The 20,168-nt window shown below is 41.1% G+C and overlaps 2 protein-coding genes across 2 annotated transcripts in view; one reads left to right on the top strand and one right to left on the bottom strand.

Moving 5' to 3' along the window:
* The window catches only part of LOC147023285 (AP-1 complex subunit sigma-2-like), a 21,190-nt gene extending 15,292 nt beyond the window's left edge, over positions 1-5,898 (top strand). Inside the window, exons 4-6 of the mRNA XM_085890335.1 lie at positions 2,458-2,566; positions 4,352-4,489; positions 4,667-5,898. Coding sequence (XP_085746461.1) covers positions 2,458-2,566; positions 4,352-4,489; positions 4,667-4,720 — 301 coding nt within the window. The 3' untranslated portion in view covers positions 4,721-5,898. The remainder of the gene's footprint in view (positions 1-2,457; positions 2,567-4,351; positions 4,490-4,666) is intronic.
* On the bottom strand, positions 5,311-20,168 carry LOC147023284 (uncharacterized). The gene is made up of 6 exons (XM_085888523.1): positions 20,039-20,168; positions 13,414-13,566; positions 12,156-12,224; positions 9,407-9,574; positions 9,125-9,187; positions 5,311-6,484 (listed from the first exon to the last, which is right to left on the bottom strand). The coding sequence occupies exons 1-6, from the start codon at positions 20,039-20,041 to the stop codon at positions 6,389-6,391; spliced, it is 552 nt and encodes a 183-aa protein (XP_085744649.1). The 5' UTR covers positions 20,042-20,168; the 3' UTR covers positions 5,311-6,388.

Genomic DNA, 20,168 nt, shown 5'->3' with positions numbered 1-20,168 from the left:
AAGAACTAAGAACAATAACATTGTATTCATATAGCATTGAATCTTTTTTTATGCACATGTCTCAGAAGATAAAATAAAAGAGGATCCAATTTTGATACTGTTTCCCATATGTGTGTATCCCAAAAATAACTTTGGTAACCCTGTTTTCTAGTTCATTTGAACATAACAAATTTTGTAGAGCCATTGAAAATGTGTAAAATCAGTTTTTGCTATTAACTGATAATATATTAGCCATTTCTGACATCCTAAACATACACTAAAGCACTAGAAATCATAGAAACTTGCTTTCGCAAAACAAGTTAAATTGCAACCTACCCCTGGTATGTTTCCACCCTCACAGAAAATTACTTATACCGCAATCCAGGACTACAACACGCCTGGATATGTTCCTTAGGTATGTCCCAAGCTGGAAAAAGAGTCAAACCAAATAAGTACTAGATGGGCTACGTTTTCATATTTCTAGGCCTTGTATGAGATTTGGCTCCTGGACTAATAGGTTGGCATCCATTACACAAGCTTCCTGCATTGAATGTCCTTGGAAGGAAACTCATATTATTATAAGGACTGATATCAATGTTGCTGTAACTTCTGACAGAAGCTTTGATTGTTATATTGTCTTTCCAGTTTATTCGCAGAACTGCGATAGTTTCATCAATAACAAAGGAACCAGAGCGGTAGTTGGTAGAGCGCATACCTCCGCCAGTTTGTACAGTTTACGTTTTGTATCCCACTAGTAGCTGGAGCTGCTGACACAAATCAAAATCTAATCAATTCGTCATTGACACCCACCCAAGCCATCCACTACGTTTCGCCCGAATCCAGCCACAACTTTTTTTAGATATCTTGTTCACAGACAAACATACACACACACACAGGGGTGAAAATATATCCTTTGCCCACAGATAACTAGCAGTGGGCATCCACAACCATCCATGACCATGTTGAGAAATGATGGCCGAGGCTCTCACTTTTCTTTTCTTCCACCTCACTTTTTCACCTTTATTTGCTTTTAAATTTGTTTTCACCATAACCGCTTGAGCGATCGACGCAAAACTTTCAAAGTATGCACCCCTACCCATGGATAAACTTTGAAGAAAGTTACTCTCTTTTCTGTCGGCGTGGGTTACAGGGCGTTTCTAGCGTCAGGAATAAATGAATAATCATGAGATGAAAAAGATTTTATTTTGTTCGATAGTTTTTTGTTCAGTGACCAATACAAATCACACGAAGTAACATCTGCTGAGTAAAGTGGGCGATCGACAATAGTAAATGCCATTCGTGGTAAGAAACTGGCACCCAGACATCCCAGTGTGTGCTGGAACATTGCCATCTTCCTGCAGCTGGCAGGATAGCAATAGCAGGGTAGAACAAAGCATTCATCGTCCATTTTGTCCGCGGTGTCCGAGTGTGCCTGGGCAGTGTCGGCTGGTGAGCGATGATGGGTATTTCTGCTCGAGTAATATATAAACCTATTTATCAATTTCATACAAAATCCCTCCCTCATGAACTATCAATTGACTGAAAAATCAAACCCAACCGATTACCGACCAAACCCGACCAATTCCTCCAAAAGCGGTTCCATCACTAATTTTGTCTCCAATCGTTTCTTCAAAATCCCAATGATCACGTCCAACATTCTGAGAACCTTTAGAGTTGCTGATGACGGTGGAATCAGTATCGGAATCCGATCTTGAAATGCACAGTCTCTCTGTGTAACCAGCCATTCAGATAAATATAATATTGTTTCAAGGAGTGACGTCACTGGCGAAATCGAAAATCGACACCGATTGGCAAAAAAAAAAATTTCAATTTGGTTTTCCCCCTTTAAATTAGACCATGATTAATGATTCCCAATGGTTTTCAAAAAAAAAAAATTGCGTTTAGGTTCCCCTTTGAAGATTCTATGATGAGCTGTTGCTGGCACCCTGGTCAAATTACAAATTCCTGCCCTAACCAGTCGAGAGCATTGAATCAGCGGAACAGCCGCACCCTCGGCCAATGATGCTACCTCGCAGCCTTGTGCTGCATACGAAACAAGAAGAAGAATTGTAAATGACATTCTTGGTAAGAAACTGGCAAACAGACGTTCCAGTGTGCATTGAAACATTGCCCTCTTGCAGCAGCTGGTATAGCTTAGATAACCTAGAGATCCTGGACTGCATGCATCAAGCGGTCTGGTCTTCTTGGAGGTTCCTTGACACCAGGTTACACTGCTTGTTATCTCAGAGTGTGGTTGCTGTCTGGGCCATAGCTTCTTCACTGTAAATCAATATTGACCAGGTGGTTTGCATGTTCCCTGTGAATAGCCTCCTTTGGTTACGAAGGCCACGCAACACACGTCCTGCAGCTTGTATTGTTTGGATACCTGTTTGATGTGGTATGTATAAGGGATGCCCCCATTTTGAGCATGTGAAGGTGTGTGGGGCCAACGGTGAGTAACACGTGTGTGAACCGCAGGTATGCCAGTTTGTACTTTTGTTGTGCAATTGAAGAAGGAGACAATGAGTTACTCACTCTCGAACTCATCCATCGATACGTCGAACTGCTTGATCAATACTTTGGCTGTGTGAGTTTCTTATTCAGCTCAGGCTGTTTGCCCCTTGTTTCATCTATCCATGCACCATACAAGTTTACGAATATTTGTTTAAAACCTTAAAAAAAATTTTTTAAACCATGACATGTAGTTTCATTGAAGAATGTTTTCTCTAAATATATTTAACTTTATACCACTTGGAACAAATTTCACATGTCCTGCCAAAGGAAAGTAAACCATGGCTCTTATCTCGGGAAAAATGCCTTAATTTGGAACAAATATTTTCTGCTCCGAGATAGGCCTTGCTTGGCTCAGGTTCAAATCCATGATTTAACCAAAACTGTCTTACATGTGCTTTCCTGTGCCACAATATTTGATCAGTTCTAACTTATTGTGGCACTGAAGCTCAGAGAAGAGCAGATGATGTTTATACTGATACTAATTCCACCGGTGCTGTCCCTACCACTTCAGCACCAAGGAAATAACTCTGAGAAGCAATGTTGATACAGCTGAGACAGACAATACATCTTAATGCCGAAAATGTTAAGGAAAGGCAAAGGAGAGTTTGAAGAAAACTGGAGTAAAAAACAAACACCAATCCATGTTCAAATTTGGCCACTTTACTCCAATAGATATTTCATTCATTTGATTCTGAAATGCATGTATGAGGTCTTCAAAAGGTCTCAAACAAAGTACTTTTCATGAGACCAAATTAATATATATTGACACTATTGGCTGGCAGGTATGCACAATCGTCTCTAAGCTGTCTAGCCTAGGTTTGAATCCCGACCCAGCTGAAAACTCATCCCGAGGTTTCCACAACTCGGCATGGTGATTCATCGATTTGTTGGTGGACGTGAAAGATCCCTTGGTGTCCTTCATGAAGAGTAGGTGAGCTATCGTCGGCACCCTGAACAAATGACAAATTTCTGCCTTAACCTACAGAGGGCCTACCTACTGCATCAGCGAGTGGTGCAGCTGCACCCTCAGCCAATGATGCTATCCTTATAGCCTTGTGCTGCATATGAAGGAAGAAGAACTTCGACAGATTGGCATCCAGACTTTGATGGGGATTCATCACATACAGTACATAGACAGGTGATGGTGTGGGATTGAGGGCATTAATAAAGAGCTGAGTAAAGGAAGTTAATGGGGGAAGAAGGGTTGGAGAGAAGAGGAGCGAGGATGCAAAAGACGTAAGTAATGGGAGGGAAGATATTAGGGGATCAAATCCTATTATTTCATTTTCAATACGTAATAAATAGATGACCTCATAATAATTCTGTGCTACATATACTGATTGCCCTGTGAAGATTTCTCAGAGCTACGCATGGACTTGTTGGTTGTCTGGATTATTGACCCAACAATTATCAAGACAAATGTTCCAGCTTGCAATGATTATCACAGCGATCACAACAACTCGTATCACCGAGGCAGTTTTTCCTTCGCTGGAGGACACAAACCTGTGCGGGACAGGGGGATGCAAGATACTCAAATGGCTCGTTCTTCCCATTAAGCTGGTACTCATTTTGCCGACCTCCAAAGGATGACAGGCTGAGTCGACCTACCTGGTGTTAATTCAACGGTTAACAGGGGCTCAAACTCAAGACCCTAATATCTTAAGCTAGCCACCTTAACCATCAAGCCAACACCAGGGTTGTGTTTTCCTTGGCATCTTGTAGTTTGTTCAGGGTAATGTATAATGTATAGATGTTTTTAACACTAATTGTAACAAACTCCAAATAATCTCCAGGTTCATTATTGAAACCAATCCACACCATTAAAACATTGATTTACTGGTATATCACTGTGTCACAGGTCTGCGAGTTGGACATCATTTTTAACTTCGAGAAAGCATATTTCATCCTGGATGAACTCCTGTTAGGAGGAGAGGTTCAGGAGACTTCCAAGCGTGTTGTCCTGTGTGCAGTTGAAGAAGCTGATGATCTCCAAGTGGTGAGTTTATTTTTTTGTTTGACAAGTCACATGATCAACAATGAGTTTAAGTGAATTAGGGAAGAATTGGCAGTGAATTAGGGAAGAGCTTAAATACTCCATTGGGACCCTGTGCTGAAGAAAGGTCTTTTCAGCTGATGGATCTTCAATCATTCGTGCCTGACCACGTGTGTGCAGGAAACCGACGTGACCCGGCGCGTCCTGCAGGATCTTGGCTTTGCCTCGGCCTGAACATCTTCAATCACACCCACCACCCCCTAGTATGTACCGTGCACTCAACGGGTCATATAACGTCTTCTTTTGGAGACACCTCACTCCAAAACTCCACGTTTTCTACAAATAGCAATTCCTCCGACATTCTTCCACCCAGGATGCTCCACCAAACCTCGATACGTTTGCTTGCAGGCCTTTCTTTTGGGAGGAACATGTCCTGCAGTCCATTTCCTCTTATCACCATGTTTCTTCATACAACATTGACCATTAACCAAATTTGGTCCACGCGCTGTCCTCTCGTTTCACATCCAGAACAATTCAAGTGGCATTGTTATAGCCACAGGACAAATGAATGTAGAGTGTGATGGGAATGTATCTCAGTATTGTATAAAATCCCGTTGGAAATCTTTAAATGGTGAAAGTGCTCCTGAAAAAAGTGCCCCATTAATTATGTTTTTTTTTTTAATGCAAGCAGAATAATTAGTGAACCTGCTTGAGAGATTGCCGTAAGGGTTACCCGAGCGGGTGCCCAAGGAATCGCACGTGAAAAAGGTTTCTCTAGTTTTATAACCGCAGATTATGAAATGAAATGATATAACGATAGCAGAGAAGTTTGATAAACCTTTAATGGCAACAATGTAAGGAAAGTTTTAAATTTGCTATTTTATTTACACATCACATAGCAACAATTGAATTGCAGTTTAAATATTGTATTTCAAATATAAATGCACCAAATCAATAATTCAAGTATCGTCCATACTGCTTCCTTGGAATCTTTACTTCTCGGAACTGCATTATTATGGTTAAGCAACAACAACAAAAAAAATTTTTTTACCATAAGGTACAGTGATCATGTAGATTTATTTTGCTGTCATATTGGAAAAAAAAAATCGAAATATATCGATAATGCCGATTAATCCTTCATTTCGGTTCGACAACACTGTTATGGATCAAGCATGTCCTTCGCCCTGTCATCGGGGTTGTCGATCCACATCATCACCTTTATGATGTCACTGTATGATAAGTTGATAACTTCAGATTTCCCCCTTTGGGCTCCTGAGTCGTGACTCATTGAGCAAAAGGCACAAACCTTGGGATTACCCTGCCTCATGGATGTGCAATATTATATAATTTTGGGATTAAGTGATCTCTGGTATCTTTTTATGACATTTTAAATAAACAGCATCTGTACAAGACAGTGTGTTTTGTCGCGGATATTTGTCCTTTACATATTGTCTCAGCAGATTGGATTAAATGCAGAGAGGTCAGTGTAATTATTGTGACGCCAAAAATAATATAATAATATAATAATATAATAATATAATAATATATCCTTGCCATCAATAAAATAAATAATTGGACGACAATGCTAAAACCGGAAACAGAACTATTCTACAGGACACGAGTACTACTACGACTACTTTATCGGCCCCAATTATCCCCACAATAAAATGGGGTCAGTCGGAGAATGTTATTTGGCCCAAGGTTTTCACGAACTGGTTGACCAGGCGTGACGTTCAACTCAAGGTAATTCCAGGGTGCCAGCAACAACTCGCTTACTCTTTGACAAAGACACCGTGGGACCTTTAATGTTCACCGGTGACCACCGGTGACCAGCAAGTTTAAGACTTGAGTTACGACAGACCAAAATGTCGTTTTGGACAAAGGGTTTTTTTTCAATAATCTTCACCGACACATCATCTTGAGATGGTTGAAGCGTTTGAGAACCACTTCAGCTGCCCATGTGACGTTCATCAAGGGTGGAATTTTCATGCAGTTCTCCTGAGTAAACACACAACATGTCAGTTGTTTTAGTTTAATTTACTCGTGATCCATATTGTACAGTCATAATCTACATTGTCACAATTGATTCCATTCGAACGGCTTCAAGTAACTTCATTTGGAATTTACAAGCTGAGAGCTCAACATGACTCGAAACGCAAAACGGATCCGGTACTTGTGTTTGGCCCAAGGTTCGGAACTCGACTCCATCACCTTGTTTCCATGTACCACTCAACCCCGGATTTGATCTGATTTGACCCGTTTTTTTTTACAGTTTCCCCAAGTTGAGTAAAAATCTTCTACTTCTATGCACCACAAATTTTGAAGGATGTGGCCAGTATTTTTCCATCAAGTTTTTGGGACAAAACAGAAACGATAGATGCCATTGTTCTGTTTCAGACAACCGAAACGATTCTGTGAGGCATTGTGTTCAGAGAAATGTGACAAGAGAAAATTAAAGCAAAGAGAGGAGAAAGAGAGGAGGGAGAGACTGCAAAAGATTAAGAAGATGCCAGGAGACCTTTGAGATTCAAGGTTAACGCCAATTCCTTACTTGATGTTTTGACATATTTTGAACGATCTCGTTTTTGGGGAAGGATCAGAAGAAAATTTGGCCTGGCTTAGGGTTGGCTTACCGGCTCCCAGATCTAGTTTTGTCATGACACATTAACCACAAGGAATTGTGCGATACAGCCTGGGTCAGTTTATTTCAATATGCATATGTGGCAAGTTGGAGGTCATGAAAAACGGGTTGGTAGGAATCAAAAGCGGGTTTTATTTTATTTATTTATTTATTTATTTATTTACTAGCAGGGGTACCCGGCGTTGCCCAGTGCTGTTCTAATAATCCCATTGGCATTTTGAAGAAATAAAATGTTTTTTGTTATTTTTTTTGAGGTGGTGTAAAATACTTCTGTACACTCACTAAGGAATGGCGTCAGGATCATTTAATATTACTTTTCACAGAGCTACAAAGGCTAAGGCACTATTAAAAAAAAAAAAGAAAATCCAACATTTGTTTCTAATTTTTCAAAAACTTTTTTTTAATGGTACTGAGCATATCGGTTCGAGGTCGCTACAGGTCTATCTACCAGTCTGTGTCCATCCTTGCGAGCAGAATGGAGGAAGGGAAAAAGGGAAAAATGCATTTTAAAAATTGATCGTACTTTCCATGCAATACGGGTTTTGACGATACGAAAATGGTTCCACGGGTTCTCACAAACAAAACGGGCTAAACCCGTAAAATGCGGGTCACTTGCCATCAATGAATATGGCAGTCGATGGATTTGTTTTTGAAGGAGAGATGTACCAATGGTGATATTTTATTGTACTCAATGCTTGCTAAAAAAAAAAAACAATAGTTAAATGAACCGAAAAATGGTTGTGAATGAAAACTACAGTAAAATTTGTGTGAGTTGGTTGCCTCGCTTTCTCAGCTCACAGATGTTGTCATCTATATATTACTAAAACTCCCATCTTGTGTGTGTGTATATATATATATATATATATATATATATATATATATATATATATATATATATATATATATATATATATATATATATATATATATATATATATATATATATATATATATATATATATATATGTATGTTCCCGAAATAAAGCCAAAACAGAACACGATAGCGCAAAAATTTTAGGGCCACCTTACTCACCATTCGCCTGCGGTGTGCAGTATCAAGTTTCGCTCAAATCGGGCAACGAAAAAAATTATTTAAAAAAATCAATTTTCGATTCCGTCAAGTTTTGGTATGACGATCCATAAAGCATAAAGACAAACCACGGAGCATGTGTTGATATATCTCGAGAAACCGGTTGGCCGAACGATGACTCCTGAGGTAAATGCTCAAATTTTCTTCAAGTTAAAGTTTGACCACTAAATAATATTTATATTTTGTGTCTTTTTTTTTTTTTTTCATCAACCGCTGTCACAATGGGAACCCAAAAAGTTCACGGATCGTCTAGTTGTACTGCATTCTTCTTGTCCACACTCCCATCCTCCCCTACCCCTCTTTCCTCCACACTTCCCTTATTTGCTCAAGTTTCCCTCTATTTTACCCTTAAACTCTGCTGTTGGTGTCCCCCCCCCTCTCTCTCTACTGTTTCTTTTGTTCTGTTATGTCCTGATCTGTTCAGTGTTCTAGCTCTTCCATGAGCTCTGACCTTATATACAAAAAAGAAGTCAATCTTGTCAATTTCCAAGTTATTGGGGAAAATAATGATGGTTATCGAAAGTTGGCATTGTGTAATGATAATATGTGATGCATATCCTCATTGGATTAATGAATTCATGGAATATTAGTTTCTTTTTAACCAGGAATTTGTCTTTTTTTTTTTTCCAGAAAAAATTCCAACCGAAACACTGCGTGACATCATTGAGGGTTAGGTCCATTAACATGGAAATGCAGTATCAGGGACAGCACAGCTGGTTGGGCTGTGCAAGGAAATGAGGCTTGAGGGTGGCATAAAGTTAACCTGCACCACAGCGTCCTCTCACGGCACATGACTGCACTTCAGTTATCAGAAAATAACGAACTGAGGCATCAAGCAAGAATAGATCAGACGTTGAATGAGCAAAAGATTTCATAACAAAAATAAAATCAGGTGGTGCTTCAATACCTTGTGCCTGCCATCGACAAAACGCTTCTCCCGCCTCCCAGACCCTTCCTCGAAACATTGTCCCTGTGCGAGGAAACGGTGAGTCATCGTTAATTTTTCGTTTTAAAAGTAAGTTTAACTACATTTTCTCAAATGAAGGATTCATTCATTAATTTGGTCTGCTGGTTGGATCTTAAATTGAGATGGGGGGTGGGGGGGGGGGGTAGAGCATCCCCTGCCATATGTCCAGCAGATCGTGGACACATGATGAGTGGTGGAACATATTTTGCCTAATGTATGTACCTGGTGGCATGAGGACAGGTGCTCGGACAGCATGCGGTTCATATGCTCTAGTGTCATGGTCATGGTTTTGAGACATTCATCCGGTGTGGTCCCACAATTGTGCAAACTATTCAGTGTGTCGATCAATGCACTGGCATCATCATGTAGCGCACAAAGCTTTTGCACGTCCTGCACACCACATCACAATAGTGACATAATCATCAATGGTCGTATAAATGTTGCATTTGATATGTACCACCCGAAAAGGCAACCTTTTCCGGTGCTCTAAAGTAGGCCTACAGCATACGACAACAAATTTTCAAGCTTGGTTGTTGCAGTAATAAAAATATACAATAATCCACATTTGATTTTGTTTGTAAATAAGGACATTTTCCCTCAAATCCCTCAACTCCACTTGAGGGGAGTGAACAATTCAATGTTTCTGGCTAACGATTATAATGTGAAGTGTTCGTCCGAGGGTGCTCCGTCCGTGCGTCATGTCGGTGAGTGGCGCAAGTACGTCGTGCTGAGTTTTCTGGAATTTCAGAAGCACCGTTACCTAATCCCACTCTATACATGGCTTTCAACTTTATTTTAAGTTTTCTTCACCCATAGGCACCACCATATGGTATTTTATTTCATAGAAGTATAAAACATAATGATTATTATTGGCCACCGCTTGCCAATTACAAAATGTGTGACATTCAAAACGTCCCGTGAAGCCAGTTACTTATATTTCTTGGAGCCAAGTCCAAGAATCGGCAACCTTCTCCATTTTTTATTTCTACAATTTCCATCCAGGTGGTGAGATAATTAACTTAAAAATGAATCACGTGAATATCACGTGCGATGATAATTTCCCATCAAATTTTAGTGAAAATCAACTATCACCGAATACACCTCGACTATGACTGCTCTCCATCAGGGGACGAGCATTTGTCCCACTTCTTCAATATATAATCAGTATGTGGGGAAAAAACATCATATATATATATATATATATATATATATATATATATATATATATATATATATATATATATATATATATATATTATCCCTGTGTCGTAAGGGGCGACCAGGGTTGCGTCAGGAAGGGCATCCGGCGTAAAACATGTGCCAAATCACTATGTGGATCATACGGATGATCCGCTGTGGCGACCCCGAACGGGACCAGCCGAAAGAAGAAGAATGTATATATATATATATATATATATATATATATATATATATATATATATATATATATATATATATATATATATATATCCAGTAGTGAACGGCAGTTGGGAATTACATCCAATAAATCCATTTCTCAGTTCTCCAACCTCAAGTTTTGTCCGAATGACTTGACGTTTCGGCCTGCAACCCAACATGCACTGGGCCTCCACGAGCCTTCATCAACAGCAATTTTCTTGTTTACCTCCTCCTAGATATACCTGGGGGAGGGGGTGGGCCTGTTCCATCGACTAATCATCAAGCTGTATTGCAAGACCTTGTGACCTTTCACCCGTGACAAGCTTGTGTTGTACCTCTCTAGAGGTGCGTTGCCTTTGTTATCCTCATTGGCGATAACCTACTTTGCCTCTGTTGTCCTGCAATCGGCGCCTCTCTGGTGTATTTGTAAATGAGGGGTTGTATGCCTGTGATAGCGCCACAGTCTCCTCTGTCAGAGGTGACCTCGTTTACCCGGTGTGCCATGCTTCTAGTATTAGCTTCCTAGCATGGTTTGGGATGCCACTGGCATGTTCACCTTGTCCCACAGGGGAACATGGCCTGCCCGCCCTTTATAACCTGTGTTTGGTGATAGCAGACCTTTCCTGTGGTTGCACTTGAAGGCCTTCTGATGTTCTTTAATACGCTGACCTTAGGTTCTTCCTGTCTCTCCTATGTATTCTGCACCACAGTCACATGGAATGGTGTATACCACAATTGTGCAGTTATTCTTTTGTATTCTGTCCTTGACGTTGGTCAGTGCTGATCTCGAGGTGTATACCAGTTGATAATTAACCCTCACCCCGACCGGTCTCAAAATCCTGCCCATCCTTTGGACTACTCCTGGTGTAAAAGGTAGGGCGCAAAAGCCTTTGGGTGGTTTTTGTGGAATTTTTTGAGGCCTCGGGGCTGCCAGTACCATTTTGTTATGTGGGCAGAGGAGGAGGAGGAGGAGGAGGAGGAGGAGACTGGGACCATACCCTGTGCAGAGCGTTGATTGTGCTGTCACAGTCTCCTTGGCTATTGGGCACAATCCTGGACGGGTCGCCACTCCGACACAGTATACCGGCAAGCTGGCACTCATTTTGCCGACCTCGGAAGGATGACAGGCCGAGTTAACCCCACCTGTTATTAATTTAACAGCTGAGCAGGATTCAAACTCAGGACCCAAGGATCCAAAGCTCACCACCCGAACCATTAAGCCAACACCAGACATGTGGGCAGAGGTGTTCCTCCAAGTAGCCATTGGCTTGTAATACCCATTTAAGGAGCTTCATCTCGCTCCTCTTACCCTGTACGGTGGACGGTATATTCCTTGCCCTTTTCACAAGTGTGTTTTCCACAGCTCCTTTGCAGTCATCGGATGGAAAGACCCAAAATCAAGATAACGATCTGTCTGGCTGGGTTTTCTATACACTGCGGTACTTATACTACCATTTGTGTTTTTCGTCACCAAGGTGTCTAGAAATGGAAACAACCCACCCACCCCTCCCCCCACACTTATAGACAAACACCAACACAGACATTGACACAGAAATGCAATATTCGCTCTTACCTTGAGCTTCTTGTACTCTTTCGATTGCATCACTTTCACCGTTGAGATAGAAGACAAAAAGTTCGATTTCTGCACAAAGAGGACAACATTGCAAAGGATTATTCTGGTGTTTACACGATATGCAAGTAAAACTTGACTGTACAAAAATAATAATTATCATCATCATTATGCAATCATATTATGGACACATGGGGGAAAGTTAAGCACATCTACAAAATAGTGTTTGCAAAAAAAAAAATCGAAGTGTTCAAATTTTCCTTCAAATAAAATTAAAGAACCCCCCCCCCCATATATAGGAGGTATTTTCCATTCATCCCAAGTCCAAGACAAATTGCACACCCAGCACATCCAGCCCGAAAGAGCCATCGACTTGAAAAACACTTCCACCTGGTGAACCTCCAGACTTCCATATTCGAAGAAGGTAATTATATTGTCGCATAATTATTGAGGTGGACTGGGTTACCACGGCCCGCGTAAGACTTCGTCTATCCATATACTTGCAACGTCTATCTATCCATATACTTGACCTGCAAGTGGTTTTGGTGCAAGCTCATCCAAGAGCCGAAGATCAATTTGTAAAACAAAAAAAAACAAAAAAAAAACAATTACGAACAACAACAACAAAACCAGATTAATCAAATTAACCCGCCTCGTGTACGTATTATATAGATGGCCTGCACTTTAATTAATTGTACGAGAAGCACCCACTCTCTGTGGGAACTGCCAGGGGGGTCATGTTATTATCTTCATGATTATTAATACCATAGCAGAGTACCCGCCCTGCAGGCGGTCTTGTTCCAAGCACGCAATACGTTCTTCTGAAGCATGCTTTTGTTTGGGTGGTGTATAGGCAACAGACCGCTACCTCAATCACTCTCGAAAATAAAATTAACCCGGGTTTGGTATATGAATCTGAAACATGCGTATGCTTAAATGCATATATAGTACATTGTGGTTATATAGCCCAGATAATTCCACCTTTGGTGGGGGGGGGATTGTCAAAAGGGGCAAAATGGGCAAAAATAAATATATTTAAAAATCCAAAACTTGATGGAATCAAACGAAACTTGCACATGTACAACTACAGGGTGCCCTCATTAATCCCTGAGAGTTTCAGCTTCCGAGCCCAAATCCTCTCGGAGGAGTAGATGATACACACACAAACACACATACATACTCTCCATGATATATAGATTAAATATTGTATCTATTATCCTACAGCAGGGATGTATAAATGCATTGAATCCTCTTGTCTTACCCTGAGTGATGCACATTGCTTGAACACAATATTGACATTGAAGTGCAGGTACTCGACACACACATTCTTCATGCAAGAAGACATTGCGAGTGGTGGAGCTGAGTGCACGTGACACAGGTAAGTCAGGGCCAAGAGGGCACGTACGGAGCACACCTGCACGCACATACACTTAGGCTTAACAGCGTTGCTAAGTATCACCATGACAACTGCCTTTGTGCTGGCAGCTACATTGTCAAAAGTATTGTGACGGCATACTCAAACCTGTGAATGAACCTTAAAACGAATAAACCTTCCACCATGCAAAGCAGCACGCGCTTTATAAAAAGAGTCACCGACTGGGACGCTGCATTAACAATGACAACAGTACTTGCACCTCGGATTGACAGCAACGCACCCGTACCTCCGGATTTGATTCAATACGACATGGTGCGCAGGCTCTGACGTCAAATACCATGACAAAGCATGTATTCTATGAGGAATTACGTTGAGGGCCTTATCAAACTTTGAGGAAATACGAAAGAAGTGTGGTCAGACTTATCAGGTGTCCACAGGCCACCCGAAGGGGCGCAGCTTGATCCTGGGGAAATTACCCGGGATCGACAGAAGGACGTGAACAAGCCAAAATATGGTCACTCCACACCGAGACTATGAGAATTTAAAAATCAAGACCATCAAAAATCAAGACCAAGACGCACAAAGTTTTCTTTTCAGGGTAATAAGTTCTGTACTGCATTGGAACTTAGATCCTGGGAAGGAGGGTGGAGCGGTACGTATTATCTGGACTTATTTGGGTTGAACAATAGGCGAGGAGGCTCTCGCATCTGTCGTCCGAAACGGATCTTCGTCAAACTTTCAGAAGTTCATCAATGAGTTCCAGGGAGGGTTTTTAGGCAAAAAAAAATTAAATAATCTAAAGTTGGATTTTTGTTTTTAGGTCGCCTGTTTTATTCACTCCATGGTGCCTCAGCCTTTGTAGCTACGTGGAAGGTCATATTCAATAAACCCCGACCATATTCCTTTGTGGGTGCATGGAGGTGTTTTTGGTTCCCCACGAAAAAAAAATTGGTGAAAAAGAAACCAAATTTGATTCTTTTTTGGTCTTCAAAATGCCAACAGGATTAGAAGAGCACCTGGCAACGCCAGGTACCCCTGCTAGTAGTAAATACGATGCAAAACCAGCCTCGGTGTTGTCATGGTTGGAGCGTCCCCACTGAGTATGGGAGGTCGGTGGGTGGTTCACCAAAAGTTCAAATCCTGGCTCAGTCATTTTAAAGACTTAAAAAATGGTACGTGCTGCTTCCTCGCTCTACGTTCAGAATTTTAAAGGATAGAACACAGACAAACCACCACAGGTTGGTCATAATAGCACCACCTTTGATGTGGCGAATGTCCTCCTCGTGCGCAGGAGCGATGAGCAGGAAGGGGTAGTGTCCCTGGCCTGCGGTCAGTCGAGGACCTTCGGACTTTTTTTCTTTTTTTTCATTTTCAAATTCCACTTGATCCTATTTTTAACAGTAAAGCGAAACCCCTCGTCCTCACTTCCTCATCGTTACATGAGACACGACATGCATTACACACATTACTGAGATCAACAATGTGTCAAGATGAATTGGCGAGTTTGGTAACGCTGGCAGTGGAGGCCCCTCGAACAAGAAAATTGGGTTTTCATGCTACTGCTGAACTGGTTGTTTCCCGTCAATCCCACAACGCGTCATCCGGGCTCGAGATTCATTTAATCACAAAAAAAAATACTAGGAGGGCACTCGGTGGAGCACATACCTCCGCCCTGTAATGCCTGATCCACGAGAACATGATTATCTGGCCCAATACATTTCTGAAATGTCGTGCTAAGTATCGTTTTTGAGCCCCATCTCTCAATGGTGAAGAATCACTTTAAAAATATCAGATCCGGATCCGGATCTTCACTAAAATTGAATCATTTCTTCCTTGTTACACACCTAACAGGTCCACCAAGTTTCATCTGAATCCGTCCACCCAACTCTTTGTGATATCCTCTACACAGGCTAACAGACAAACTGACAGACAGACAGAAAGAGATGAAAACATAACCTCCTTCACCTTCGGTGGTGGAGGTAATTCGTTTGGTTTTTTTCTTTGAATATGGATGTTTGATACATTAAGAATGACTGAAGTTATAATGAATGTATTTTTTATTACTTTATAGATTTAATATATATTTTTTGATAATTTATTAACTGTTTTTACTCTTACACTGTGTGCTAAAAAACGATTGCTGCTCTGATTTTCCTTTGTTTATGAGCTCGTTGCTGTCCTAATTTAGGACCTTCTCTTTATTTAGGTATTTTAAAAGTTTGAAAAGACAGGGAAAAGGGGTAGGGGGTGGGTGGGGAAGAGGTGATGATTCAGGAGAGGTTAGGAAACATACCAATCCTTTCTCGACACTGTAGACTCAACACTCTCCACCCTACATCCTACTCTACACTCTACATCCTCGATCAGAGGTCCAGATCCACCATATCGTGCTGTAGGTCAAACCTGATGACCCTCACTTTGCAATCACCAGGTTCATATATATATATATATATATATATATATATATATATATATATATATATATATATATATATATATATATATATATATATATATATATATATATATATATATATACATTGTTACGGCTGTGGAAATTCGCAATTCACCATAAAGGGTCCTTAGATCAGTTATGACGCTAAGTTTATGTGCAGATAGGTCCCCACCGTTGTTTAAAGGGATTTCTTCGTGTTCACCGGGCTGCGACTCTTTGAGATAGCCGTTTTTCTTTTTCTGTTGTTATTTTGAACAAACCTCCACGCAAGCAACAAGCCGCGTTGAAAACCGTCAAACGCAAAAGGGAACCAAAAGAGTTCCGATGGGCGCGCGGATTTTTCCCGCCTGTTTCTCCGAGGAGTGTGACGGAGGCAGGGGGAGGGCAGCTCACCGCCGATTGGTGGATGAACAGCGTGAGGCGGTCGGGGTGATGGAACGCCCCTTTTCGGGAACCTTCTCGAAGGAAGGTGGAGCCGAAAACTGGGAGGAGCGAATGGTGAAGCCCCGCGCTATATAAGGCAGACCGCGCGCGAGGCTCTCTCTGTCTGGGTCATCGACGTCATCCTCTCTCTGTCTGGGTTGTCGATGTCATCCTCACTGTCAAGGTCGGCGATGCCGTTCTCTCTTTGGTCCATAAGCTCTCTCTGTCTGGGTCGTCGACGCTGTTCTCTCTTTGGTCCATGAGCCTCCATCTATGTCGGGGTCGAGTGCTCCTCTCACTTGGTGGCCAGGGTCGAGGTCGGGTTCTCTCGTCTTGGCGTTGGGCGACCTGTCGGTGAAGGTGCGGGCTGGTGGCGAGTCCGGGCAACGCCTCGGAGATGAAGACGGGAGGCGCAGCCCTGCCGGCTGTGTGGTGCGAATCTGCGCGTCTGGCGAGGGACGCCGGAGAGAACTCACCGACCACGTCATCACAAAGGCCCGAGAGCAGGCGCGGCTACGCTAGCTGCCGTGGGAACAAGGCGTCGCGACCTGCCCACCGTCACACCTCGAGGGGGCAGGTAACCAGCACGGTCTCGCGGGCCTTTTCGGTCATCCACGGCCCACGACCATAAAGGTTTACGAACCCCATCTACCTCCCTGCCTGTGAGGAGGGTTTTCCTGTTGTTTTTGTGTGCATGCTGTGGCGCCGTGTCCTGTTAAGTGCATGTACATTCTCATTGTAGTCGGTTGTATTGCTTTTTATTTGCCTTGCTTGTAAATACGTGCATGATTCCTTGCTTGTGTTGTGTGTGCAATATGTGCTTTATGATAAATGTCCTTTTGTGTAACGTATCCCGTTCGTCGCGTCCTCCTTAATCCTTTATAGAAATCCTTTCACCACATTGAAAGTGCCATCTTGCATCATGGAATGAGTCGTGGGTTTTGAACACCCGAGTAAAGAAGAATCTGAACCGTCGAGGCCGGCGATAACACCGCTCGGTTATCCCTGTAGGTTATCTCGGCCGATCACATGCCAGGGGGGGCAGAATTCGTAACAATATATATATATACATATATATATATATATATATATATATATATATATATATATATATATATATATATATATATATCTTCTTCTTCCTCTTTCGGCTGCTCCCGTTAGGGGTCGCCACAGCGGATCATCCGTATGATCCGCATCGTGATTTGGCACATGTTTTACGCCGGATGCCCTTCCTGACGCAACCCTGGTCGCCTCTTACGACACAGGGATATGGTACACCTATTTTAACCGGGGTATACACCAGCCCAGTATACTGGTACTCATTTCGCCGACCTCGGAAGGATGACAGGCTGAGTCAACCTCCTGGTGTATTAATTCAGTGGCCCAACGGGGCTTGAACTCAGGACCTCTTGGATCCCAAGCCGCTGCCCTAACCACTGCGCCAACACCAGGAATATATATATATATATATATATATATATATATATATATATATATATATATATATATATATATATATATATATATATATATATATATATATATATATATATATATATATATATATATATATATATATATATATATATATATATATATATATATATATACATATATATATATATATATATATATATATATATATATATATATATATATATATATATATATATACATATACATATATATATATATATATATATACATATATATATATATATATATATATATATATATATATATATATATATATATATATATATATATATAATCATAATGGTTGCCTTTCAGAGTGGAAGATGGCTATTCACCTGTGATGTGTGAACACTTGAAAACGTGAATTTGTTTAAAGTGTCGGAGCTTCTGCTGCAGACAACAACCTAGCAACCACACTCGAAGGTAACAAGTGGTGTAACCTGGTGTGAAACGTTTCCAAAGAAGACCAGACAAATTTTGAGCCACAATTTAGGCAGGTGGCGGTGATACATCATGGGATATTTAACATCTACCAACTAATGTTGGCAGATGGGACACCGTCCATACGAAGAACGTCGTACTTTGTGATGCAGAACGATTCTGACAGCTTAAAGTCGGGTCGGGAATCGAACCCAGACTAAACAACTCGAAGGTAAGTCGCTACCTTTGCACCATCTTGTTGGAAATGGCATGTTATAAGCAATCGAATAAATGCATTATTATTAAACTAAAGAATTTCGATTAATTTGTACTTTAATTTCATAAACATGCATGAGTTGCACCATCACGTGGAGGTAATTCACACACAACTCCTTTACACCTGTAATATGATGAAAGGAAAAAGTTTGTGTTATCACTGAGAACAGGATGCATGCAAATAATAATTATTATTTTATAACCCTCGCAATGTTGCCAATCATCCACAATAAAAACAAAAATGCATCAATACAAGTTGTAGAATGACCCTGTGCATATATTGTATATGTAGCTGAATATCACAAAGACAGTGAGAAGGTTACTCGGTAGAGAGCATACCTCCGCCACATAATGCCTGATACACGAGAACATATCGAGCCCAATACATTTTTGAAACATCATGCTATATACAGAACTATATCGTTATTGGCCAAATCTTTCAATGGTGAAGAATCACTTTAAAAATTAAATAATTATCGTATCCAGATCCAGATTCGGATCTTCACCAAAATCGAATTGGTTTATCTTTGTCACACACCCAACCTGTGTACAAAATTTCATCCGGATCCGTGTATAACTTTTTGAGATATCTTGCCTACAGTTAAACAAACAAACAGACAGACAGGGATGAACACGTAACCTCCTTCCACCTTCAGTGGCGGAGGTAAAAAGGAACATTGTGCACAGAAGTCCATAAGACTATAACTGAGCTATTATAGTTGTACATAATGATACCGTTCAGTATATATGAACTTGTGTTGTATCTCATACCATTCATTGTACAACGGGAACAGCATTCGGTGGATTGCGTACTCCATCAGGCGGAACAGTTTACGTTTTGGATCCCATTGATGAAGGTCGGATCTGGAATCTGGACCTTAACCTCAATCAAATCAGCTCGTTATTGTCACCGAACCAACTCATCCACCAAATTTTGTCATAATCCGTCCACAACGTTTTGAGATATCGTGCTATAAGTCGTTTTTGGCCTCATCTCTCAATGGTGAAGAATCAGTTTTTAAAAAAAAAAATTTAAATTCTTGTATCCACATTCGGATCTTCAGCAAAATCGAATCAATTCTTCCTTTTCACACACACACAACATGTCCACAAAATTTCGTCCCATTTCATCCAAAACATTTTGAGATATGCTGTACACAGACAAACAGACAGAGAGACAGACATGAGTGAGAACATTGAAACGTCTGTGCACCTTTGGTTAGTGGCAGAGATAACAATCATTACAGGATGGCATCACACTAAAACTTCCTAACCCTAAACCTTCATAATCCGAGTAAATCATCCCCTTGTACATGAAAAAAAAAATACAATCATACAGTAAAGAGTGCAAAACTATCACATCTCACGAACATTGAAATACATTTATATCCAACATATAGCAACACCTTCCCTCCGGTGTCCCAGGTGTCCTATCTCTATCTGCCCGGTTGTTCTCACCATGTCTGCGTCTTGCTCACGTCCAGAACCAGTGTGCGGAGACCACCTTTTGGGGTCCCATTTAAAGGCCTTAGAGTGACGGTCACGTGCTGGAGTCCCCAGAACCACGATCTCTTGTTTCCCGCCTCCT

The sequence above is a fragment of the Eptatretus burgeri genome, chromosome 7, assembly GCF_056783735.1.
Source record: "Eptatretus burgeri isolate ZD-2024b chromosome 7, Ebu_testis_v1, whole genome shotgun sequence".
Classification (NCBI taxonomy): domain Eukaryota; kingdom Metazoa; phylum Chordata; class Myxini; order Myxiniformes; family Myxinidae; genus Eptatretus; species Eptatretus burgeri.
The sequence above is the reverse complement of the archived record's forward strand: the minus strand, read 5'-3'. Positions and strand labels throughout refer to the sequence as shown.